Here is a 26,624-nt window from a genome sequence, read left to right on the forward strand (position 1 = left end):
GAGACTCACGTGCCTCAAAAGCACCTTAAATCCAACTTGGAATAATCTTCAAATCATCTTCAGGAACATTGGTGGGGACGGGGTGGGAGTATTTTATATTCATACCCCAAGGTGGATATACATCGATAAGGAACTACTGAATCCGGAATAGGATATACTTTCATGGTTCTGGTATTATAATGGCCAAACAATAAGGACAAAGACAGTGAAGAATAGGGTCTATCGGCCTTACCATTTATTCTGTGAATGGCTCTTAGAAAAAGGACACTTTCCAGGGGCAACACTCTAATGGGCACCTATCACACAAAGGGTTGGAGTTCTGTTCCCTCCTCGTTCCTTAGTGAGTTCTCCTCCCCCTGTGCCCTTGTGTCTTTTAACTTGTTGATCCTTTTTACAAAACTCTGAAAAATAAAAGAAGGAGTTAGACCAGTGTTAGCTATCTGCACCAACCGCAACTATTTATTTGACCATATCATTTAGGGGAATTTAATCCTTAAAGTTTTCCCTGTTGAATTCAAGTTTTTTAGGGGGTAGATTCCCAAGTGGATTTGTAATCAGAAAAGTATAAATCCGAGAAAGAAGCCTCGGTTAGCTTCCTACCATCATCGGGAAGAATTTCTTTAGGCTAGATACAAATAAAGTGCTATTGTATTTTTAGGTTTTCTCTGGAGGAGGTGGAGAATCTATTTGATTGTAAAACCATAGATGTGCTTGTTAAACCTCACTGCCTGGCTGAGCCAAGGAGTGCTCTGAATGCTGTTTAAAAGCCAAGGGGCTAGGGGCGCCTGGCTGGCTCAGTCAGTGGAGCATGAGACTCTTGATCTCAGGGTTGTGGGTTCGAGCCCATGTTGTGTACAGAGTGTACTTAAAAATAAAACCTTAATGGGGCAGCTGGGTGGCTCCGTCGGTTAAGCGTCCAACTTCAGCCCAGGTCATGATCTCACGGTTTGTGAGTTTGAGCCCCGTGTCGGGCTCTGTGCTGACAGCTCAGAGCCTGGAGCCTGCTTCAGATTCTGTGTCTCCCTCTCTCTCTGCCTCTCCTCTACTTGCACTCTCTCTCCCAAAAAATAAACACTAAATAATTTAAAAATAAATAAAATCTTAAAAAAGAGCAAATGGGCTTTAACACCTAAGTTTTATGACAACAGAATAAAAGTACTAAAACTCACTTGACCCAGACAACCAAGAGACTTCATTCAGTTGTTAAAATATCCCTGTCTACTCCTGATAAGACAAATAAGCAACGACTGTGTTGGAAACAGCTGCCTGCTATTTCCAGATAGAAGCTGTAAGGGACTTGACAGGGTGTGGCTTTTCCTGCATCGGTGGGGCCTGAGTTAATAAAAGGCCTGAGAACCTCAGATCTGTCAATACTGGCACAGATGGTGATGTGTGCGCCCCCTAAAACACAAAGGGTCTGTTGTGACGCTTGAGGAGGCAAAAATGCTTTAGAGAAAGATCAGCCGTTAAACCTCCAGACCACCCAAAACGCCAGACCCGGCCAACAGGACCAAAGGGACTTGGACTGCTCTGTCCAGAACACCTGCCCAAGGTCATCTGGTCCGTATTAATTGTTCAGCTTCACTTCTCTCCAGGGAGAGTTTCCAATAAGGGAAGTGGGTTCAGCCTCAGAAAACAGAACCCAAATCTCACTCTAGACATTCAGGCCAGTGGCAGAAGCACACAGAGCCCTCTGGAAGAACAAACGAGGCTAGGTACAAGCCTCCTTTACGTGTGAGTCTTGAACACTTTTTGAGATTTTGAGGATAGAGACTGCAGCAGGAAGTGAAATGTCTGCTTACCAAAAACTCTTGGTCCATAAAGTAGGGCTTTTCCGACGAACCATCATTTGTTTCCAGATCAACAGCAAAACACAGGAAGAGTGCATCCAGCACAGTTTCAAACACAGATAAGAAACTATGGGCTACAAAGTAGGCAAAAAAAGCAACCAGCAGCAGAGGGACTGCCCACACCTGGAGGGCACGGTTGTAGTTAAATGCCATCAGTCCTCCAAAAACAGTGAGACACATCACCAACACCTGGGAAAACAAGACTTCACTGAGAACCTTTATAAATTGGCCAGAATATTTGAGAAATGCTGTCTGTCATTTACAAGTAGTAGTTTCATATATATGCATATGTGTGTGCCCTGTTGTAAAGAAGGCTTGTCAGAAAATGTGGTCCAATGAAATTAAGAAAAAAAGGAGCTATGATACCACAAGACGACCCAGTTAATTCAGAGTAAGGATAAGAGAGTAGATGTATTTACATTTTTTATCTGTGCCTAGTTTTTGTATTTATATAGATGTAACGATAGCTGAAAATTTTTAGTTTTTTCACGTGCCACTCCCATAAGTATCTTCATTTAATACTTTTGTTGTTGTTGATTGATTTTGAGAGCGTGCATGCGTGTGTGTGCACACAGGCTGGTCAGAGGCAGAGAGACAGAGGGAGAGAGAATCCTGACGCAGGGCTCAATCTCACGAACTGTGAGATCATGACCTGAACCAAAATCGAGAGTTGGACGCTCAACCAACTAAGCCACCAGGGCGTGCCTTCATTTAATACTTTTAAATAAGTGCCATTTTTACATAACAGTGCAACAATCCACTGGGTGGATATACTGTAGTTTAATATGTGATTGTTTTTACCCTAGGGATTACTGGAAGGGCTTTCCAGTGCTGGTGTGGGGAGATAATAGGATTAATCCAGGCTCTTGCCATATGTAATTATATTTCCAGCAACATGATTACAGACCTTGATGTTCCTTTTTATATTTAAAAAAAATTTTTTTTATACCTAATTCTTAAACAAATAAAATGGAGTATGGAGTCCATCTGGAATCCCCGTTGCCCTTGGATACCCACAAAGACGGACATGAATGTGTGAATGGGACTTCATTCAAAAACAAAGAATCACTGGTTGTTACATGCTCACTAGAAGCTTATTAGCAATTCCATGTTCCTTATGGGAAATACAGGAAAATGAATTATTACCTAAAATAAAAGATAATTCTGTTAAAAGATGAAACCTCATTCTAAAATTTTTGGAAGTAGTTATTAGAGAACATCTTACCAAACTAACATAGGCAATATTACCCATTTAAAAACAACTGCAACTTAGATTATTTAGGCTGTCTTGAAAGGCATAATCAGTTTGAGCTACCGTTGCATGAAAAATCTCTGGGGCCCATCTGAGCCTTAAAATATATGTGCAACTAACACACACACCTGTGAAATCCGTGCATGTTATAACTTGTTACTTAATACACCAGAGACATTTACCAAACACCACGGAGGCACAAAATGCTAAATGAGCCAGGAGTCCTCACATTTGGCTGTGGCCGGGTCACAACTGGAGACCAAGATCTTGTTCACTTTGGGGCACCACTGAAGGCCTCAGCATTCACGGCCTTGAGAAGGAATGGTTGGAAGGAGCCAGGATGTCTAGCTTGGAATAGCACAGACGTGGCAGGAAGCTCAGGAGGTCTGGGGTCAGGGATTCGAAGGGCAGGCAATCAAGTGGAAGTGGGATCAGGCAAACAGGTGTGCAGAATTAGGCCCCGTGCGTGACAATCACAAGCAAAGGGACACACCATGTGGTCCAGTGTAGAGAACCTTCAGCTTGAAGCATAGTCAGTTAGAGGCTATCATACCAGTTGCATCCATATTTTATTTATTTATTTATTTTTTAATTTTTTTTTTTTTAACGTTTATTTATTTTTGAGACAGAGAGAGACAGAGCATGAACGGGAGAGGGTCAGAGAGAGGGAGACACAGAATCTGAAACAGGCTCCAGGCTCTGAGCTGTCAGCACAGAGCCTGACGCGGGGCTTGAACTCACGGAGTGTGAGATCATGACCTGAGCTGAAGTCAGCTGCTTAACCGACTGAGCCACCCAGGCGCCCCTCCATATTTTAGTTAACCTAGAAAGGACACTTGTTATCTTTGGTCCAGCCTGAGGTCTGGAGTTGTTAAAGACCCCAAGTTCAGGCCTTGTCCTTTACACATGAGATGGAGCTCTAAGATGCTCGTTCACTGCACTGCACATAAGACTACACACAATTCCTTGAAAAATGCTATTCAGATGACAGTGGAAATGTACCTCTGGCTCCACTTGGGACGTTAACAAGCTGCCTTTGTATTTATGGACTTAATGCCTTTAAATAATCCAGACATTTCATTAGGTTTCAGTACTATTTCCATATGTTTTATGAAAAAAGCCCCCCAAAATATATCCATTTAATGAGGCTAGTAGCATTTTCATTTTAGCTATGAAAAAGTGGGAGCCAGAATGGTCTAGAGAACTGAGCATTGCTGAGAGAAAAGGGTTAGGATGCAAATCCTGACTCCACCCATTGTGCGATCCTGGACAAGTTATTAAGCCTTAGTTTTCCCATCTGCAAAATAAGTTACCTCACAGGACTAAGGATTAAATGAGAGAATAAGGCACAGCATCCACTATAGAGCAGGCACTCAAGAAACGTTCGTTCTCTTTCAAGTCTAGCTCTGTGGCTTCACGTCTGGATCCCAAGTTTCTCTATTTATTATTTCAGTGAGGACATCTCACCTTTCCTAGAAAAATTATGAAGTCTCCAAAGCAGTTAACAGATGTGAAATGACTTGAATTCTTGGATAAGAGTTTGACCGCATCTTTTGCTGATGTACAAAAATCTGTCCCATTAATGGCAGTTGCAGCATATGCATTCTGAAACAAAAGACAATGGTGAAAAAGATGATGCTTCTTATATTGTTTTAGAGACAATATCATGACAATACAGAATAGTTGCAAAATGGAGAAAAATGGTTGCTATAAACCCACCATCTCTACCCATAATAAATCATTTCAGTTTCAAAGTCACCTTCTGGTCTCTGGTTATATTCACATATATTTTCACATAGTTGCAGTAAATGGAAAAATAAGTATTTCTGGTCAATACGGTGTGGATGGGACGTCGCTCTACAAGCCTGGAAATGATAGGTAAAGCAGAAACTTTTTTAATGAACGGCAGAGTTTGAGGGCAGAGAAGGAAGTTTAGGTGCTAGAAACAAAGCAGCCCCTAGCAATTAATGAGATATGAACCCACAGGCTCAACGGGCAGGAAATCAGTAAAGGCTTTAGAGGTTGGGGCTGGAAACTTAATCCCTTAGGGGTAAAAGACAATATTCAGGCCCTTGTTAGGGAACTGAACTCTCAGCATAAATTCAGACTCAACCAACTATCCCGGGAAAGTGGTACAGAAATACACTATCTGCCTGGGGCCATTGAAATTACTAGAGTCTAGGCAGGGGCCAAGCAAAACCACATCCTCGTAGGCCAGGGAATGATGGAGTCCCACAGACAACCACCCTTGAAGACAGTGAAGTAATGCTCATAGGAAAATGCTTCAGATGGCCCAAGGAAAAGAACACCACAACAAACAAGAGAATCTGTACCCTGAAAAAAAATCTGAAATATTCAAGAAAGTGCGTTTAAGATGCTAAGACAATGGGGTTGGGGGGCACCTGGCTGGCTCAGTTGGTAGAGCATGAGAGCATGCAATTCTTGATCTCGAAGTTGTAAATTTGGGCCCCACGTTTGGTGTAGAGATTACTTTAAAAACAAAATATTTTTTTCCTTTTTTTATGTTTATTTTTTGACAGAGAGAAAGAGAAAGACACAGAGTGTGAGCAGGGGAGGGGCGGAGAGAGAGGGAGACACAGAATCAGAAGCAGGCTCCATGCTCTGAGCTGTTAGCACAGAGCCCGACACGGGGCTCAAACCCACGAACCGTGAGATCATGACTTGAGCCGCAGTCAGATGCTTAACTGACTGAGCCACCCAGGGGGCTACTTTAAAAATAAAATCTTAAAAAAAATAAAAAATAAATAAAGGTGCTAAGACAATGGAAAGAATAGTGACCGTAAGGAAGGAAGAGCTTGGTATGAAAAGTGAAGAGACAGAGTCAAAAGCAAATCAAATAGAAATCCTAGAAATGAAAAAATATGTAATTTTCGTGGCACAGTATCACTTTACGTATCTTCTTCCTTTATATAATGAGCATTTTCTTGTTGCTCCATGGCTTTTATAATTTTAATTTTTAATAAATACACATTCTGTCAGGTGTGTGTGTGTGTGTGTGTGTGTAGACAGGGCATATACAAACTATTTTAAATATTTTGCTATTAAAAAAACTATGCAATGGACATCTTAATTTCTGGATTTTGGATCATTTTTTTTAATGTTTATGTATTTTTGAGAAAGAGACAGAGAGAGACAGAGAGACAGCGTAAGCAGGGGAGGGGCAGAGGGAGAGGGAGACACAGAATCAGGAAGCAGGCTCCAGGCTCTGAGCTGTCAGCACAGAGCCCGATGCAGGGCTCAAACTCACAAACTGTGAGACCATGACCCGAGCTCAACCAACTGAATGGGATGCTTAACCAACTGAACCGCCCAGGCGCCCAATGGATTTTGGATAATTTCTTAAGGATAAATTTCAAAAACGAGATAACTAAATCAAAAAGGACAAGTGTATGTGTTTGTGGTGTTTATGTTCACAAGGGAAGATTTCCTGGATCCTTTTTCCAAAATACCTTCTTCTTATGACCATATGATAATTTCAAAACCATCTATTTCTTATATTTCCCTTGAAACCTTTAAAAATGCTATTTGCACTGCAGTTTACAACTCAGAATTTGTAACTTCCCTGGAAAAATACACCGTAATACTACCTGTTGGGGTTTTGTCATTTCTTTCAGCTTAGGAAAAAAATGACAGTTTTTTTTTTTTTATCTCTTGATATACAAATTAATCTTTTCCTACGCCCATTCAAAAACACTGTAGGGAAACCAATTTGGAGTCTATTGTAGTAACCCATCTCCCAGTGATACAGCTCTTAATCAGAGTAAGTGATAGAGGACACGGAGAATAAAGGGGTAGAATTTACCAAACTCCCTCTTGACCAAGGCCAACTAGAGATCAAAGTCTGGTTTTCAAAGACAAAAGTTCCACAAAGAACTTTTGGTTTCTGACTTGGATGGAACATAAAATTTGCTTTTAAAATCCCAAACTGGTTGTTGCAGAAAGCTGACCCCAGGGGCACCTGGGTGGCTCAGTTGGTTGTGTCTGACTCTTGATTTCAGCTCAGGTCATGATCTCATGGTTTATGGCATCAAGCCCCATGCCGGGCTCTGTGCTGACCGTGTGGAGCCTGCTTGGGATTCTCTCTCCTCCTTTCTTTCTGTCCCTTCCCACACTTATGCCCCTGCTTGTGCCCTTGCACACATGCATACACAGGCATGCCCTCTCTCTCTCAAAATAAATAAATATTTTTAAAAAACCCACAAAACTAAACTAAAGCCAGCCCCAGTTTGGGGACTTAAGTTTTGAGTACGGAGGTGGAAATGCATTTGCTCTTTGCTTAGTATCTTCAGTCATCTAAGATTCTATGAGCCCTGATGACCAACTCATTATCCATTTTCAATACTTTTGTACGGTAGGTGGATAAAGAATAACATAATTCTTCTTTTAGAGACCAGAAACCAAGATCAAGGGCATTTCTCCAGATCCCCTGGTAAATGTTTTTTTTTTTTTTTTTTTTTTTTTCTAATTCTAACTTTCCGGACATTACACAATCAGTTTTCATTAGGACAAAATGCTATTTAAAAGCATGGTGGTTAAGGTAAGCCAGGCAGTCTCTGGGTTCAAATCCCAGTTCTGCCACCCACCGGCTGCCAGTCTTGGGCAAGTGATTTAACCTCTCTCCGACTTCCATTTCCTCATCTATAAGTGAGTTACAGCACCTACTGCAAGGGGGCGTCGGGAGGATTAAAGAACATATTCCCTATAAAGCAGTCAGCAAAGCGCCCAGCGCACAGAAAGCTCGTAGTAAAGGGGAGCTATTATCATCCAGACCTCGCCAAGGATGACCTCATTTACAACTGGGAAACACAGGCCTCTCTTTCAGCCCTGAGGAGGTGTGGAAAGGGCCCAGGGTTTCTTTATCCCTGGGCTTTGATCCCTCACACTCTCAGAGATCCAGGAAGGGCAGGCCTGGCTTCCCAGACCACATTCCAGGGCCCAGCCGGGTCTTTCTTTGCCGTGAGGCTCTGTCCCCAGCTCACCACCCCACCACTTCCGGCCTCTAAACTGGGGTTCTCCACGTACTTCCCAATTTACAGCGGGGACTACAGTTTTCACGAGGCCTTCCTTTCCCTTCAGATCAACATCCCATGGTCAGTTCAGCACTACTGGTCATAAGCAGTAAAAATAGATTCTGCTTCTTGGCTAAAATGATTCAAGGTTAAAATGGTAATTTCTCACACATGTGTTGACTCTGCAGATTTTTGGGGGCCTATAACCATTGATCTTTTCTTTCATGTTTCATGCCCACTGAAAGAGAGCATTAAAACCACTCTGACGGGGAAATTAGATATGCCTTCCTGCAGTTGCTACACCACTAGTATTTTACCACAAGGTTCAACCCTGAGTGCAACAGAGAGACCTAGAATTAATGTCTGAATGAATAGCTGGAGGAGGGAAGCATCACTCGAGACACAGGATATGGACTGAAAATTCCTGCAGTTTCAGCATTAGCTAATTTATATGTACTCTCAGTAGATGCTGCTTCCTTGTCAGGCAGCTGGAAGATGGACTGCCCTAAATGTTCAAGGTGGTGAGTCCTCGCTCAGAACATTTGTATTTGCCTGGGCTGACGGAACTTGGGGTGAACGAGCTAAAGCCAATTTGCAGACCCTAACAATGTGTAGAAAGGACTGGATATAATAAGGACTGGGTTAACATGTTTTGTTGGTTGTGAGTGTTAATCAGGAGATCCTGAAGGCTAATCTTTATTGTAATTTTTTTTTAACGTTTATTTATTTTTGAGACAGAGAGAGACAGAGCATGAACGGGGGAGGGGCAGAGAGAGAGGGAGACACAGAATCGGGAAGCAGGCTCCAGGCTCTGGGCCATCATCAGCCCAGAGCCCGACGCGGGGCTCGAACTCACGTGAGATCGTGACCTGAGCTGAAGTCGGACGCTTAACTGACTGAGCCACCCAGGCACCCCAGAAGGCTAATATTTAAGCAAGACAAGAGGTAGTGGTTTCAGTCTCCTAATTTGTTACCAGACAACATTAAGTGTGCACATTTCTTTAGTGCCACCAAACAAGTGGATACTTCTGCGTCTTGAAATCAAACGGAAAAGAAAGATTTCCAACTCGACGATGGGAGCGCCTCAATATTACATCTCCATTCTCACTCCCTTGCCTGGGATTAGAGACTCCCTCTAGATGTGGTTTGATTAGCTTTCCAGCTTTCAAGGACTGTCACAAGCAGGTGGGGAGGGTGTGGGGAAGGACACAGACAAGGAAGGTCCTGCATGGCAGTGAGGACTGGTGAACAATGAATTCTAACTCAAGAACGAATGTGAAAGCAACATGGAGGAGAAGCACAGGCTGGGGGTGGCGGGGAGGAAGGAGCAGGCGGGAGGGGAGCAGCGAGGAAGAGCTCACAGAAGTGGCGCATAGCTGGTGAAGTTGACTGTTCCCTGCAGAAAACTGGGATAGGCAGGGGCTGAGGCAGCAGCAGGAGGCAGTGAATGAGACCGAAGTGCCCAGAAGAGATTGTGGTGGAAAATGGGTCTGGAGGAGTCCTGAGCTGGACCTCAGTGAGGCTGAAATGCCATCCTGTGGAGCAAGGGAAGAGACAGGAAGTTTCAGGAGTCCTGTCATTTTCAGCCTGTGCTTCTGGAAGCTCTCCCAGGGCAGCTCTCCCCTCATCACTGTCTCCTATTTAGCTACCAAGCCCCGTACCTCCTCTCTCCTAAGCCTTTGGGGAGCCCTAAGCACCTCCACAGTGTCTACTGGGCTCTGCTTAAATTATGCATAAATACGGTGCAATCATCCATCCACTGAGCACGCTGGTACCATTAGCAGTCACAAGCCAGGGGCCAGGCCCAGTGAAAAGGAGCCCTTCTCTGGGGAGGAAACAAGATTACTAGGAATCGTAATACTTGTAGGATTCTTCCTAAGGTTCTCGGCTCCCCTGCACCCCACATGAAGACGCACCTTAGCAATATATCCCAAATGGTTTGCCATAGTCCTGATGGCAGTTTCCTAATTCGTTTCTGCAGTCTTTTTCTTTCTTTCTTTTGCTGTCAGCAGGCAAAGTTTCACACAAGTGAAACTTCTGTGTGCAAATTAATAATAATAATAATAATAATAAATAGTAATAATGGCAAGTATTCATGGAGTACACATAATGTGCCAACCCCTGTTCTTATTCTATATTCCCCTGAATGCATTACCTCATTTACTCCTCTGCAAACCCCAGCTGGATGATAAGGTTGTTGAGGAAACTACAGCACAGAGAGGTGAGGCAGCACGCCCCTGGGGCTTGCACATGCAACCCATGTTGCATCACTCCCACGTAGTAGATCTCTGACTCATTCAGGAAAACATTTACTGTGAGCTGTTCTTTGTGCTTTTCCTTCCAGAAGTCTCCAAATAACAAAGTGGTGCTCTCATGAGATGTATCATGAAGACGGGGTAAGGATGGGGCAGGAAGGCTCAGTGGAAAGAGGCTGGGTTCCAATCACATTGCCTCCAAAGACTGGCCGCGTGGCCTCCACCAAGTAATGTCACTTCTCAGTTGCCCTGTTCCACAGCTTGTAAAAGGCATTTCCTGCTCTTAAGTTCTGTGTTAAAAATGCTTTATGTTTGCCCTCTACTTTGTAGTGGACGAGTCACCCTCCTATTATCATGTTATGTAATCTCATCGGTTTATGACCATTCACTGAAATCATCACCACGGGTATTATTATCTCCCTTTTACAGAAAATGCTAATCACTGAAGAAAAATGAAAGAGACTGAAGTATACTTTTAGGTGACAGAAAAGCTGGGTTACCTCCGTAATTTACTCTGAGAGTTGTCCGAGAACGTTAATCGCACCTTTGGCAGAAGGAACATTTTTGCTCCTTAAGTCAAAACTGAAGCCAGCACAGTTCAGCCCTGTGTCCTTCCTCAGCTAAGGGCAGCCGTTTGTCCCCCCACTAAACTGAAGTGGTTCCTTCTTTTACTGGAGAAGATGTGAACCTGAGGTTCTACCGACTCTTCACAAAGGTAAATAGAGTTTCCCTCCGCATAGACAGGAAGGCATGTGGCAAACAACATGCCATGAATTGCCAGATTTATTTCTCGCATGCCTTCCTCATAAAGTTCTGATATTTATCAACTCAAAATTCAACAAGAACTACTAAAACAAACTTGAGAGACTGGATGGTGAATAAATAACCCTGGTATTCACACTTCGCTCAAAACTAAAAGAAATACAGTGAAACCTGAGCCCAGATACATCCCCATACATCCAAGCATCCTTCCTTGGGATTACAGTAAAACTTGTAGGAAGCATCCCAAGCCAGTTTCATCTTGAGCTCTGTTTTTGGCAGGAACGCACGCCCAGTGAGGTGTACACACAAATAGCCTCTGGGCCTTCCAGGGCCTTGCAGCCACCCTTCAGAGCCATTCAGGAGTTCAGTAGTCACTAGCTGCAAAAGCCCAATGAGATGGTGAGCAGGGGAAATCTGCCAGTCTCCTCCAGGGTGGGGGCCAGGTGGGAGGTGGATGGAAAAAGGACCATACCTATGCTGAGAACTGTGCTGCCTGTAGAGCCATGGCAGTGCTGTCTGGTTTGTTCTTCTTAAATTTATTTGCTCTTTTCTCATTTTTAGAATAATGGCTTTATTATTCTAGGCCCGTTATTAAAAAATTAAGCAACAGAGACACAAAGCAAGGAGGGGCGCCTGGGTGGCTCAGTCGGTTAAGTGTCCGACTTCAGCTCAGGTCATGATTGCACGGTTCGTGGGTTCGAGCCCCACGTCAGGCTCTGTGCTGACAGCTCAGAGCCTGGAGCCTGCTTCGGATTCTGTGTCTCCCTCTCTCTCTGCCCCTTCCCTGCTCACTCTGTGTGTCTCTCAAAAATAAACAAATATTAAAAATTTTTTTTTAAAAAGAAAGCAAGGCAATCACTCTGGTCCCACTCCTCAGAAATAACCATTGCTAACATCATGTGGACCGTACCCCAACATTTCTCTGCAAGTATACCAGACAAAAGGAAGGAAGAGTGGATGGGCAAACATATGTTATAAAATGGAACACTCTATGTGTTATTTTATTTCTATTTGTTTATTTATTTTTAAAGATTTTAATTTTTTTAATGTTTATTTGAGAGAGCGAGAAAGACAAAGAGACAGCAAGAGAGCGAGAGAGAGAGCAAACAAGCAGCGGAGGGGAAGTCAAAGAAGGAGACAAAGAATCCAAAGCAAGCTCCAGGCTCTGTTCTGTCAGCACAGAACCTGATGCAGGGTTTGAACCCACAAACTGTGAGATCATGACCTGAGCTGAAATCAGATGCTTAACTGACTGAGCCACCCAGGCACCCCTAAAGATTTTATTTTTAAGTAATCTCCATGCTCAACATGGGGCTCAAACTCACAACCCTGAGATCAAGAGTCACATGCTCCACTGACTGAGCCAATCAGACACCCTTTCCTATGTTATTTTAAATAAAAATACTAATGTTAATTTCACTTCACCAGAAGAAAATGAAACTAAACTGGAAGTAAAGGAATATTTGAATTTTAGGCAAATGTATCTTCATAAATTAGCCTTAGGTTTCTAAAAGAATCTTTCTAAACTCAGCATTAAAAATGTTAAAAGATCACTTACTGTTTTTATTTGTTTATTTAACACCGTATCTTAAGTTTAGGCAACACTGGTGGTGAAAGATGGGTGCTCTTTCACCCCAGGGGATCACCATACACAAGACCATTCTTCCAAATTTAGGAGAAGTAGCTGTTCTGCCTAATTCATAGAAACACAAATAGAAAGTCAAGCAAACTGAGGAGACAGACAAACATGCTCCAAATGAAAGGAAAAAAAAAAACAACTCAGAAAAAGAACTAAATAAAATGGAGATAATCAATCTACCTGATAAAGAGTTCAAAGTAATGGTCATAAAGATGCTCACCAGACTGGAGAGAAGAGTGGAAGAACTCAGTAAAAACTTCAACAAAAAGATGGAAAACATAAAAAAGAACCAATCAGAGTTGAAAAATATGATAACTGAAGTAAAAAACACACTAGAGGGTATCAACAGTAGATTAGAAGATATGGAAGAATGGTCAGTGATCTGGAAGACAGATTAGAGTGGGAGGCGTCCAACCTGAATAGCAAAAAGGAAAAAGAATATTAAAAATGAGGACAGGGGCGCCTGGGTGGCTCAGTCAGTTAAGCGGCCGACTTCGGCTCAGGTCACGATCTCACGGTCCGTGAGTTCGAGCCCCGCGTCAGGCTCTGTGCTGATGGCTCAGAGCCTGGAGCCTGTTTCAGATTCTGTGTCTCCCTCTCTCTGACCCTCCCCCGTTCATGCTTTGTCTCTCGCTGTCTCAAAAATAAATAAACGTTAAAAAAAAATTAAAAAAAAAAAAAAATGAGGACAGACTAAGGGATCTCTTGGACAACTTCAAGTAAATAAACATTATAGGGGTCCCAGAAGGAGACAAGAGATAGAAAGGGGCAGAAAACTCATTTGAAGATATAATGGCTGACTACTTCCCTAACCTGGGGTAGAAAAAAAACATCCAGGAAGCACAGAGAGTTCCAAACAAGAGGAACCCAGGGAGATCCACACCATGACACATAATTGTCAAAAGTTAAGGATAAAGAGCGAATTTTAAAAACAGCAATAGAGAAGCAATTAGTAACACACAAGAGAAACCCATAAGACTATCCATTGATGTTTAGCAAAAACTATGCATGCTAGAAGGGAGTGGCATGATATATTCAAAGAGCTGGAAGGAAAAAAACGTACAACCAAGAATACTCTACTCAGCAAGGTTATCATTCAAAAGTGAAGGAGAAATAGAGAGTTTTCCAGACAAAGAAAAGTTAAATGAGTTAATCACCACACAACTGGCCTTACAAGAAACACTGAAGGAACTCCTTTAAGTGGAGAACAATAAGGCCACAGCTAGAAGTAAGGCAGTTACAAAAGGAAAAAGTTTCACTGGTAAAAACAAACAGGGGCATCTGGATGGCTGAGTCGGTTAAGTGTCTGACTCTTGTTTCAGCTCAGGTCATGATCTTACAATTGGTTTTTGTTTTTTTGTTTTTATTTTTTTTAATGTTTGTTTATTTTTGAGACACAGAGAGACAAAGCATGAACGGGGGAAGGTCAGAGAGAGAGGGAGACACAGAATCTGAAACAGGCTCCAGGCTCTTAGCTGTCAGCACAGAGCCTGACGCGGGGCTTGAACTCACAGGCTGTGAGATCATGACCTGAGCCAAAGTTGGAAGCTCAACCGACTGAGCCACCCAGGCGCCCCCATGATCTTACAATTGTGAGATCAAGCCCCATGTCTGGCTCTACCCTGAGTATGGAGCCTGCTTGGGATTCACTCTCCCTTTCTCTCTCTGCCCTTCCCCCACTCAGTTTTTTCTCTCTCGAACACTTTTTAAAAAAGCAAACATATAGTAAATGGAGTAGAGCAATCATTTATAAAGCTAACATGAAAGTTATAAGACAAAAGTAGTAAAATCAATTATACCTAAAGAAATTAGTAAGAGGACTCGCAGAACAAAAAGATGTAAAATAGGACAACATATACATAAAATATAGGGGAGGAGTAAAAAAAAAAGTTCTTTTAGAATGTGTTTGAACTTAAGTGTCCATCAACTTAGTATAGACTGCTTTATACTTAGGATGTTATATATGAACTTCATGGTAACTACAAACCCTATAATAGATACACACAAAATAAAGAGAAAGAAAACCACACGTAACACTACTGAAAGTGATCAATCATAACGAGAGTCAGAGAAAAAGAAACAGAGAAGAACTACAAAAACAACAAAATGGCAACAAGTCAATAATAAGTTTAAATGTAAGTGGTCTAAATGTTCCAATCAAAAGTCATAGGGTGGCACAATGGATTAAAAACTAAGATTTATCTATATACTGCCTACAAGAGACTCACTTCAGACCTAGACATATACAGACTCAAAGTGAAAGGATAGGAAAAGATCTGCCATGCAAATGGAAGAGGAAAAAAAAAAAAAAACTAGGATAGCAATACTTGTATCAGACAAAATAGACTTTAAAACACGGGCTGTAACAAGAAATGAAAAAGGGCATTACATGATGATAAAGGGATCAATCCAACAGGAGGATTTAACAATCATGACTATCTATGTATTCAATGTCGGAGCACCTAGATATATAAAGCAGATATTAATAGACATAAAGGGAGAAACTGACAGTAATACGATAATAGTAGTGACTTTAACATCCCACTTACATCAGTGGATAGATATTCAGGCAGAAAATCATTAAGGAAACAGTGTGATTGACACAGTAAACCAGATGGACTTAAGAGATATATACAGAACATTCCATCCAAAACCAACAGAATATTCTTTTCAAGTATACGTGGAACATTCTCCAGGACAGATCACACGTTAGGCCACCAAACCAATCTCAACAGATTTAAAAAGACTGAAATCATATCATGCATCTTTTTGGACCACAACAGTATGAAATTAGAAATCAATTACAAGAAAAAACTGGAAAAAACACAAACACATGGAGGCTAAACAACATGCTATTAAACAACCAATGAGTCAATGAAGAAGTCAAAGAGGAAATTTAAAAATATATTAAGACGGAGTGCCTGGGTGGCTCAGTTGGTGAAGTGTCCAACTTCGGCTCAGGCTATAATCTAGCAGTTTGTAAGTTCGAGCCCTGTGTCAGTTTCTGTGCTAACACCTCAGAGCCTGGAGCCTGCTTCAGATTCTGTCTCCCTCTCTCTCTGCCCCTCCGCAGCTTGTGTTCTGTCTCTTTCTCTCAAAAAAAACCAAAATAAAACAAAAACAAAAAACAAAACAAACAAAAAACCCTACCCCAAAACATTAAAAATATGTAAAGACAAATAAAAATGAAAACACAACAGTCCAAAATCTCTGGGATACATCAGTAACAGTTCTAACAGGGAAGTTCATAGTGGTATAGGCCGACCTCAAGAAACAAGAAAAATCTCAAAAAAACCCCAACCAAACCTTACAGGTTCTAGTTCTAAAGGGACTAGAAAAAGAACAAAACCCAAAGTTAGCAGAAGGAAGGAAATAATAAACATCTTATCAAATAAAATAGAGATTTAAAAAAATAGAAAAGACCAATGCAACCAAGAGCTGGTTCTTTGAAAAGATAAACAAAATTGATAAACTTTTACATCATGAAAAAAAGATGACCCAAATAGATAAAATCAGAAATAAAAGAGCTGATGCCACAGAAATACAAAGGATTTTAAGAGACTACCATGAAAAATTACAAACCAACAAATTAGACAACCTAGAAGAAATGGATAAATTCCTAGAAACATGCAATCTTCCAAAAGTGAACCAGGAAAAAACCAGAAGATCTGAAAAGATCAATTAATAGTAACACAATTGAATTGCTAATCAAAAACCACCAACAAACAAAAATCCAGGACCAGATGGAATCACAGGTGAATTTCACCAAACATTTAAAGATGAGTTAATACCAATTCTTCTCAAAGTGTTCCAAAAAATAAGAGGAAGGAAAGCTCTCAAATAAGTCCTATGAGGCCAGCATTACCCTGATACCAAAACCAGACAAAGACACCACACACAAAAAGAAAACCACAGGCCAAGATCCCTGTTGAACAAAAAATGATCAACAAAATAATAGCAAACTGCATTCAACAATACTTAAAAGGATCATTTATCACAACCAAGTGGGGTTTATTCCAGGGTTATAAGGATGGTTCAAATATCCACAAATCAATCAATATCATATGCTACATTAACAACATCAAGGTAAAAAAAAATATGATCATCTCAATAGATGCAGAAAAAGTATTCGACAAAATTCAACATTTGTTCATGATAAAAACTCTCATCTAAAATGGGTTTAGACCATAAGAGACTCTTAAAAACTGAGAATAGACTGAGGGTTGATGGGGGGGTGGAAAGGAGGGGAAAGTGGGTGATGGGCATTGAGGAGGGCACCTGTTGAGATGAGCTCTGGGTGTTGTATGGAAACCAATTTGACAATAAATTTCATATTAAAAAATTTTAAAAAATTTAAAACAACAACAACACCAACAACAAAGAAAATGGGTTTAGAGGGAATATACCTCAACCTAATAAAAGCCATATATGAAAACCCACAGCTAGTAGCATACTTGATGGTGAAAAACTGACAGCTTCCCCTCTAAAATCAGGAACAAGACAGGGATGTCCACTCTTACCACTTCTTTCAATAAAGTACTGGGGAAAAAACCACAAAGGACTGGAAGTAAGTCCTAGCGACAGCAAACAGACAAGAAAAAGAAAAGGCATCCAAATTAGTAAGGAAGAAGTAAACTGTCACTATTTGCAGATGACATAATACTGTACACAGAAAGCTTTTAAGACTCCACCAAAAAACTAGTAGAATAAATAAATTCAGTAAAGTTTCAGGATACAAAATTAGTATATAGAAATCTGTTTCATTTCTATATACTAATAACAAAGTAGCAGACAGAGAAATTAAGAAAACAATTCCATTTACACTTGTACCAAAATAAATAAAATATCTAAGAATAAACTTAGCTGAGGAAGTGAAAGACCTGATTTTAGAAAATTATAAAACACTGATGGAAAAAACTATAGACACAGAAACAAATGGAAAGACATACCACAACCATGAAATGGAAGAATCAATATTGTTAAAATGTCCATAATGCCCAAAGCAATCTACAAATTCAATACAATCCCTATTAAAATACCAATAATATTTTTCACAGAACTAGAACATATAATACTAAAATGTCCATGGAACCACAAGAGACCCCAAATAGCCAAAGCAATCTTGAGAAAGAACAAAGCTGGAGGTATCACAATTCTAGATTTCAATATACACTACAAAGCTATAATAATAAAATCAGTATGGTACTGGCACAAAATAGACACATGGACAGAACAGAGAGCCCAGAAATAACCCACACTTGTATGGTCAATTCATCTACAACAAAGGAGGCAACAATATTTAACTGGGAAAAGACAGACTCTTCAATAAATGGCGCTGGGAAAACTAGAGAGTTCTGTGCAAAAGACTGAAACTGTAGCATTTTCTTACACACAAAGCTAAACTCAAAATGGATTAAAGACCTAAATGTGAGACCTGAAACCATAAAACTCCTAGCAGAAAGAGGCAGTAATCTCTTTGACATTGGCCTCGGCAACATGTTTCTAGACATGTCTCTGAAGGTAAGGGAAACAAAAAGCAAACATAATCTATTGAGACTACACGAAAAATAAAAAGCTTTTGCACAGCAAAGGAAACTATCAACAACAAAAGGAAACCTACTGAATGGGAGAAGATATTTGCAAATGCTATATCTAGTAGGGGGATAGTATTCAAAATATATAAATAACTTATACTAAGTCAACACACACAAAAAACCAAATCAGTCAATTAAAAAATGGGCAGAGGACCTGAATACACATTTTCCCAAAGACATCCAGATGGCCAACAGACATGTGAAAAGATGCTCAACAATACTCATCATCAGGGAAATACAAATCAAAACCACAATGAGGTATCACCTCACCCCTGTCAGAATGGCTGGAATCAAAAAGACAAGAAATAAGTATTGGCAAGGATGTGAAGAAAAAAGAACCCTTGTGTACTGGTGGTGGGAAGGAACATAAATTGGTGCAGCCACTGTGGAAAACAGTATGGAGGTTTCTCAAAAAATTAAAAACAGAAATATCACATTATCCAGTTATTCCACTATTACATATTCACCTAAAGAAGACGAAAACACTAATTTGGAGAGATCGATGTGCCCCTATGTTTACTGCAGCATTATTTATAATAGCCAAGACACGGAAGCAATCCAAGTGTTCATCAACAGATAAATGGGTAAAGGAGGTGTAGCATATATACATCATGAAATGTTACTCAGTTACAAAAAAAAATAATGCAATCTTTTCCATTTGTGACATGGATGGACCTAGAGGGTATTATGCTGAGTGAAATAAGTCAAACAAAGAAATGCATATGATTTCACTTATATATGGAATCTAAAGAACAAAACAAAGAGCAGAAACAGACCGAAAATACAGAGAACTGATGGGTGCCAGAGGGGGAGGGGGGCAAAATGGGTGAGGGGGAGTGGGAGACACAGACTTCAGTTAGGGAATAAGTCATGGGGATGAAAGGCACAGCATAGGGAATAGACTCAATGGTACTTTATATTTATTTATTTATTTATTTATTAATTATTATTTTTTTTTAACATTTATTTATTTTTGAGACAGAGAGAGACAGAGTATGAACGGGGGAGGGGCAGAGAGAGAGGGAGACACAGAATCGGAAGCAGGCTCCAGGCTCTGAGCCATCAGCCCAGAGCCGGAAGTGGGGCTCGAACTCACGGACCGCGAGATCATGACCTGAGCTGAAGTCGGACGCTCAACCGACTGAGCCACCCAGGCGCCCCGATGGTACTTTAATAGGGCGTGTGGTGTCAGATAGTAATTGCACTTGTGGGAGCACAGGATACCACAGAGCTGTGCAATCACTATGGGGTACACCTGAAACTAACATAACACCATGTGTCAACCAGACTTCAATAATTTAAAAAAAAAAGAATAAAGATAGAGGCTTAAGGAGATTCTGACTCCCTAGAGAGTAATTTCTAAAAAAAAAAAAAAAAAAAAGGAAGATGAGAGTCCCCCGCACACTTTGTCCCACCTCCTGATTTTAGTGAGTTTCATTGTTATTCTTTACAGTGTCTGCAGGGCCCCTCCCGATCCCTCTAATGCTGTTCCTTCTGCCCAGATGCTCTTCCAGAGACCCAACTCTCTCTGTGAAGCTAACGTTTGTTGAATGATAAAGGTTTGCTTTTGGCAACCCAAGAATGTTTTCTAAATAATATTTCCTCACACAAAACCCAAACTCAGATGTTTGTTACCTTTGTTCTTTCGGTAGAATGTTAGGATTAAAAGGCACCCCAGACATCACCCAGGATCATCCTCTTATTTTACTGATGAGGAAATGGAAATCTCAACAGGTCAAGTGACCAGATATAGGTGACAAACATGGATTAGGTCTTCACAGGCAATGCCCCTTCTTCCCACAAATCCAGAAAAAGCCAAATCAGTCACCCGCATCTTGCTGAACCTGACCTGTCATTGGCACTCTGCAAAGCAAACCCACCAGAACAACAATTTCATTAAAATTGATGAGGCGTGTCCAGGATACAGAGCTTTGAAGGAAGTGCTGCCTTGGTCCAATATGCCCTTGACCATCACAAAGGGCTCTCCTGTCCATTTATCTCCTTTGACCCGTGCATATTCAGTGGAGGGAATGACTAAGGCAGAAGGGAGGCTTGATCTTCCATAAGGCAAGATGCAACTTGTGGATCCATGAAATGGGAAATGCTCGTTCTGTTTTTTTGACTTCAGGCTTTAGTAGATAGAGATTAAATAGATGGGCTGTCCCTTTTAGTGGAGACCACTGGTTTCCTCTCCCCTTTACCCTTCTCCTTGACAAGCAACTCCAGGCAGCACCATGAAGCCACTAAGGTACAGAACTGCAGTCCTACGGATCACCACATCGTAGTGCCATCACCCTAGATAAGCTCTTCAACCTCTGGGTAGGCCTCAGCTTTCTCGTTTGTACAAAGAGGGTAACACCACCTGATACGGAGCATCCCCGAGAGGATAAATTCAGACTGCATGTAGACTGTCTACCATGGCTCCTGGCATACCGTAAAAACTCAATAAATGGCTATTATCTATAGACTTTAGAAGACTGGTTCTCTAGAACCATAAAAGAATGTCACGCATCTCTGATCTGAAGCGCAGGACCGTGGAAACACCAAGAGGAGATAGAGTGCAGAAATGGGAATGTTTACATGTTTTCATATACTGCACGGTTTGGGCAGATAATTTTAAGGCAAGTGTCTGTCCCTTCACGAACACGTTTTTGGTGGGCTTGGGGCTGCTAAGGCAAAGACTGACCTGCATGGAAAGGCCTGGTGACAGAGAGCCTGGTGCTCAATGGAAAGGTCACTGCTTGCAGAGAATGATTACTGGTTTGTACCATAGCTCAGCCCAGCTTGCAGCACAAAAACTCTTAAGAAAAATGCATTTGCTTAAAGACACTGACTGTAATTACAGATCTTTTCCTTCTGAAGCTTCGAAAGACTATCAGCCCTTCCACATTAGCATCCTCTGTCCATGGCCACTTCTCAGAAAGCAGTTTCCCTGGAAGTCCGCCTGAGGTGTTGGTTAGTGCAGCTCTAACGAGAAAGGGTAGCTCTTTTGAGCCGGAATTTCTGCTTTCTTTATTGCCTCCCTGCTAGTCTTAGCAGACACTAAAGCTGTGTGAGGGCGGCATGAAGCCAGGGCTGGTACTGAGAAAGTTCAGACCCTCGTATTCAATCACCCTTCCATCCACAGACAAGGTCGGGGCTAGCGGCAGGGCACTGAGCCAGGTCAGCAGCCTCGTGTTCTTGGGACCTCACCAAGCTTCTTTGTTGCCACCTTGATGGAGGCAAGACACAGGCACAGCAGACAGACCCCGAGTGCCTTTCCCTGCCCCCACTGAGATGCGTCCTGATGAAGGCATTTGGCCTCAGCTGTCTCACTGCCCGGATGAATGCAAGTATAGCAAATGCTCCTCGCTGCCCCGCCCCAACCCGACGCCAACTGAGGCTTTCTGTAAAAGGCAAAAGGAGGGTGAAGAGGAACCCACTCGACGAACTGTCAAAGCCTGGATCCACCTGCCAAAACTTTTAGGAACCGTCTAGCCCCACCTAGATAAGGAAGCAAACTGAACCCAGATCCCTTGTTTCCCCTTCTAGTTTCAGACCTTGCTCCTCAACCATCTATAGAGACGACACTGTAAATGGAAGGAGTGTCCAGCGACCGCAAATACAGGTGTGGCGGCTTCCTCTTCCTCTGCTCTCTTGGCCTGTTTCTTTTCCCTGTGTACTTTCTCCTTTTCCTCTTCTCCACGCCCCCCACTCCAGGAGGACTCAGGCTGTGCACTCATTCCCTTACGTGAGATTAGGGGGCAATTGAGGGCTGGGGGCATGAGGACACCCAGTTGGCAACTCTTACTAGCTTTTGCTTTCCAAAATTTTAAGCTCTTTAGCTCTTACCTACCAGTGGAGAAGGTGAAGGAAGGGGATTCTCGATATGAACTAAACGTCTCGGAGCCATAGGTGAGCGTGTAGGTCTTCTTCCACCCCTAGATTAGAAGATGAGACTCCCCTGGGCTGAAGGAAAGAGGGAAAAGAGATCTGTGGGTCCTGACCCGGGACACTAGGTCTCCTTTTTCTCAGCAGAGCATGAAGAAGAGGCAAGACTCTAACAGGAAGTGCTCACTCCTAGGGTCTGGGTTTGCCAGGAGCGAAGGGCTTCCAGAGACACAGGCTTTCAGGGCTAAAACCTGAACCGTCTCACACAAAGCAGGAAGGTTGGTTATCTGACCACTACGCATCCAGGCAGACAGGACCATGAGGAGACTTGCAAAAGATTCCTGCTCCCCAAAACAAAGCCTGAAGATGGGATGCCATGAAGAGGAAAGGTGGATGTCTAAGGGTAACCCATGTGTACTAATACTTGGGGACACCTGAAATCTCCTAAAAGCCCATGGGGGGATAGCCCAAGAGTAACAGCTGAAATTTACTTCCAGTCCAGTGTAATGGAGCTCAAGTCAGAAATTAGGTTAAGAGACACGATACAGTATTTTCTACACACCTGACTTTGTGATTGAGATTCACACCCATATGAAGTCAGGCAAGGATGACACACGGAAGTCGGGGGGCCCAAAGCACTGTCAGATTCCAGCCTGCAGCAGAACATGAATCAGCGACTGGGGCATCGAAGGGGCCTTTATTTCCTCAACCACTATGATGCGCATCTTTCAGGTTGTTGTCTACAAATACATCCTTTAGTCCCTGGCCACCAATCACTCCTTCCTCCCAAACTAGTCTCAGTGTCTAGGACAAAGAAGACTGGGGGATGACAGGAGAGGAACGTCCTCACAGTCACGGTCTTGCTTAGAAGGGTATGGAGGGGAAGGCACAAGTTCCGAGGTGGGCGGTCTGAGCCTTTTGACAATAGCTGTTCCAGAAGCAGTCTCAGAGAGAAATGACATGAAGAAACCTGCTTTCCATCATGGGGAAGATTAGACTTGGGGTAGGAGCTACTTCATGGATTAATTTCATTTCCCATGCTAAATGAATTTGGGAAATGTTGAAACTTAATCTATCATCTTACATTTTTAAAAAATTTTATTTAAATCCCAGTTAATATACAATGTAATATTAGTTTCAGGTGTACAATATAGTGATTCTACACTTCCTTAGAACAGCCGGTGCTCATCACAACAAATGTGCTCCTTAATCCCCGTCACCTACAGGATGGGTTAAATAACGTTTACATTTCTTAAGCACTTAGGGTAATGCTGAGAACTAAGCTCCATCTTCCATTCTGAACTGCCTTCCCCAACTCAGCCCCACTCCTGGCCCTGAATCACAGATGACGGCAGGCCCAGCCTCGGTGGCCCAGCAAGCGTGGCACCCGCAGCAGACACAAGCTTGCGGATGAGAAGAACATAGTCTGTCTGCAGCTGCCACAGCCCCATATCAGGTGCTGTTCAGAGCAGTATTTTCATGTGTCACCTGCTTACTTATGAGGAAACTGCATTTTGCTAACTTCAAAGGTAATTTTCATAAACCAAAGTTAAAAACACGGGCCATCTCCCTCAGCATATTTCCTGAGTGTGGTTAGAGCATGCCATGATAAGAAGGTACGAAGGACATTAAGGGGTTGCTTCATGGTTGCTCTGACTTGTGAAAAGAGACTTACAGTGAAGCACATGGTAATTCCTTGGGTCCGATGCCCTTTGAACCAGTGTTGTTGGAAAAAGTCCCAGCTGCCCTTGGTAGGAAGTGACACAGTGGCTCTGGACTGCTGAAAATGGGTGTGAAGAGCCAGAAAATGAGTTCTAGGTAAGGAAAAGAGGGGCCAAGTGCATTGCTGTGCAGGGCATGTGTCCTTAACTTCAGGCTACAGTCCTTTCTGGTGGTCTGATCACGGGTTTGGATGTGAATGTTGATTTCCATCACTGTCACCCTTCGTGAGAGGGAAACCTGGGCATTATTCTGGACCGTGGGGACTGGCAGCACCACTCCTAGTTCGACTGCCTCCAGCAAGTCATTAGTGCAGTGGTTATGGCTGAGGGTGGGTGGGGAAGAGAAAGGTGTATTTTGAGAATTCTCTATGGATGCTGATACACTTCTGAGCAGGCTTCATGAATAACCCCAGTAGCTCCACTCTAAATGCACAGGACAGAAGCAGAGCTCTTCACTTAGTGGGCTGATAACCATGATAGTGACTTCCATTTAGTCAATACCTGCCTCTACACGTCAAGCACAAAACTAAGAGCGCTCCAAACATTATTTATTTATATATAATCCTGGGAGATAGGCATTGTTCTACCCAATTTGGCACATGGAAGACTCCCAGTATTTGATGAGTGAATAAATCAACTAAAGTAAGCAAATCCCCCCCTTCCCCTCACAAAAGAAACTAACACTTATGGAGCATGTACTGAGCCAGACACCATGCTATCATATTTATATGTATTCGCTGGGCTGACCTTCTCACTGCCTATGAGATAGGTTTAAGAATTTTGCTTGGGAGCCTGGGTGGCTGAGTTGGTTGAGTGTCTGACTCTTGGTTTTGGCTCAGATCATGATCCCAGGGTTGTGGGATCAAGCCTCATGTCAGGCTCTGCGCTGAGCGTTGAGTCTGCTTAGGATTCTCTTTCTCTCTCTCTCTCTCTCTCTCTCTCCCTCCCTCCCTCCCTCCCTCCCTCCCTCCCTCCCTCTGCCCCTCTACCCCCTAGATCTCTCTAAAATAAAATTTAAAAAATTCTTTAAGAATTTTGCTTTATGTGTAGGAAAACTGAGGCTGAAAAGTTAAACAACCTGTCCAATGTCACACAATAAGTGGAAGAGCCCAGACCTGCCTGCCTTCTTTCTACTTTATCAAACTGCTGGGAAATGGGTATATGGTCCAGACCCAGGGAGGGGGAAAAGGGGGGGAGGAAGAAGGAGCTCTCATCAGATATGGATAAATGTCTTCCAGAAAAAGGGACTAAAGTGTGAGAAGAGAAGAGGCTTGGAGAAGGAATCTGAGAGCTTGGAACCATTAATAAGAAGGGAGATCCCACCCATTTCAGGATCCAAATGTTCCCCACCGTTTTGCTCAGGAGCATGAGACTGACTTCCATGGTGCCCAAGGAATGGAGGAGATTTACATATGGTTCTGCTTAAAAGGTAAGCTAGGGCAGCTCACATTGTGTAATGTGGCATACCTGTCTGTCCCCAGTGTGTCAATGATGTTTGTGAGGCAGAGAGAGAAAATGATACGAGGCAGAGAAGAGGATAAAAAGCGATGGCCCCGGTTGAGGCTCTGAAGCCCACTGGACCCCAGACTCTGCTATCATGAGGTGAGGGTGTGCCATGATCTCCAGAATTCTAGGGTCTGGATTCCTACCCTGTGGAAGAAATGCCCTAATGGACTGAGGGAGACCTGGGTTTGAATCCTGGTGTGGGGTAACCTTGTATTTGTGTTTCCATGGCCAGAGACCTCCTTTAGGATATTACCTCTCATGTGCTCCCTGAAGGGGAGGCTGACTTAAGACAATTTTGAGGGGTAGGAGGAGACCTCAGGCTGGCTCAGCCCTTTGTCCTTCTCTTTGGGATCCACCTGTCACTGAGAGAGCACCTTCTTAGCTCCTCAGCGGTAAGCTTACAGAGGAGAACCCAGAGGCAGGTCTACATCATTGGCTGGGCCTGGGAGAGGGTGAGTTGGTCTGTTTCAGGAATGAGACATTAATAAACTGTTCCTACAATACATTTTCTGACACACTTCTTAGGTACTCATGGTGATTTTTTTTTTAATGTTTTAAGGCATTTTTTAAAAGACTTTTTTTTTTTTTTTTTAAGAAATCTCTATACCCAACAAGGGGCTCAAACTCACAACCCTGAGATCAAGAGTCACACTCTCCACCAACTGAGCCAGCCAGGCGCCTCTCAAGGTGATATTTTTAATCCTCACCTGCTTAACTCTTGTGTCTCTCAGTTGTTCAGAACTTGGACAAGGATTTAATAGGTCTCCAAAACTTCAACACTCAGCTCTGTTACTTTCTTCCTATCCTAGAGCAGGCTGCTGCTTAACTTGTACGAACCTGACTGCATCATCTATTTAAAACAAAAACAAACAAAAAAGGATAATCATACCTTCCTCACAGGATTATTTGTGAGATGGAGATGGTTAATACATGTAGTTAGCACAGTGCTTGGCACAATGCAAGTGCCCAGTAAGTGGAGGTATTCTTGTCTCCAGGAGTTACACCCCATGGAGAGCCAAAGTAATAATGCCTAACAGCTGCCTCTCTGGAGGGTTTTCTGATTAGCTGAGGGCTGCATGCACAGCCTACCCTCCCTACCCCATGGTGATGCATTCACTCAACAAATATTAATTGCCTCTCTGAGA

General features: G+C 42.5%; 1 protein-coding gene across 5 annotated transcripts in view; it reads right to left on the bottom strand.

Moving 5' to 3' along the window:
• Nucleotides 1–26,624, bottom strand: part of SLC44A3 (solute carrier family 44 member 3) — a 116,243-nt gene that overhangs the window by 10,672 nt on the left and 78,947 nt on the right. For 2 of the 5 annotated variants that reach the window (XR_008418537.1, XR_008418532.1), the window contains exons 13-16: nt 9,494–9,667; nt 4,570–4,707; nt 1,803–2,039; nt 233–401 (exon numbers count right to left, since the gene is read on the bottom strand). Coding sequence is in view for 3 of the 5 variants with exons in the window: in XM_019457567.2 (XP_019313112.2) it covers nt 300–401; nt 1,803–2,039; nt 4,570–4,707; nt 9,494–9,667 (651 nt within the window). In the remaining 2 variants the exon portion in view is untranslated. Of the gene's footprint in view, nt 1–213; nt 402–1,802; nt 2,040–4,569; nt 4,708–9,493; nt 9,668–26,624 lie in introns of those variants that run through there. The other 3 variants (XM_019457567.2, XM_019457570.2, XM_053892156.1) reach the window with 2 other exon arrangements.

This window comes from Panthera pardus, unplaced genomic scaffold (assembly GCF_024362965.1).
Source record: "Panthera pardus isolate Hobbes unplaced genomic scaffold, ASM2436296v1 HiC_scaffold_11, whole genome shotgun sequence".
In the NCBI taxonomy this organism is placed as follows: Eukaryota; Metazoa; Chordata; class Mammalia; order Carnivora; family Felidae; genus Panthera; species Panthera pardus.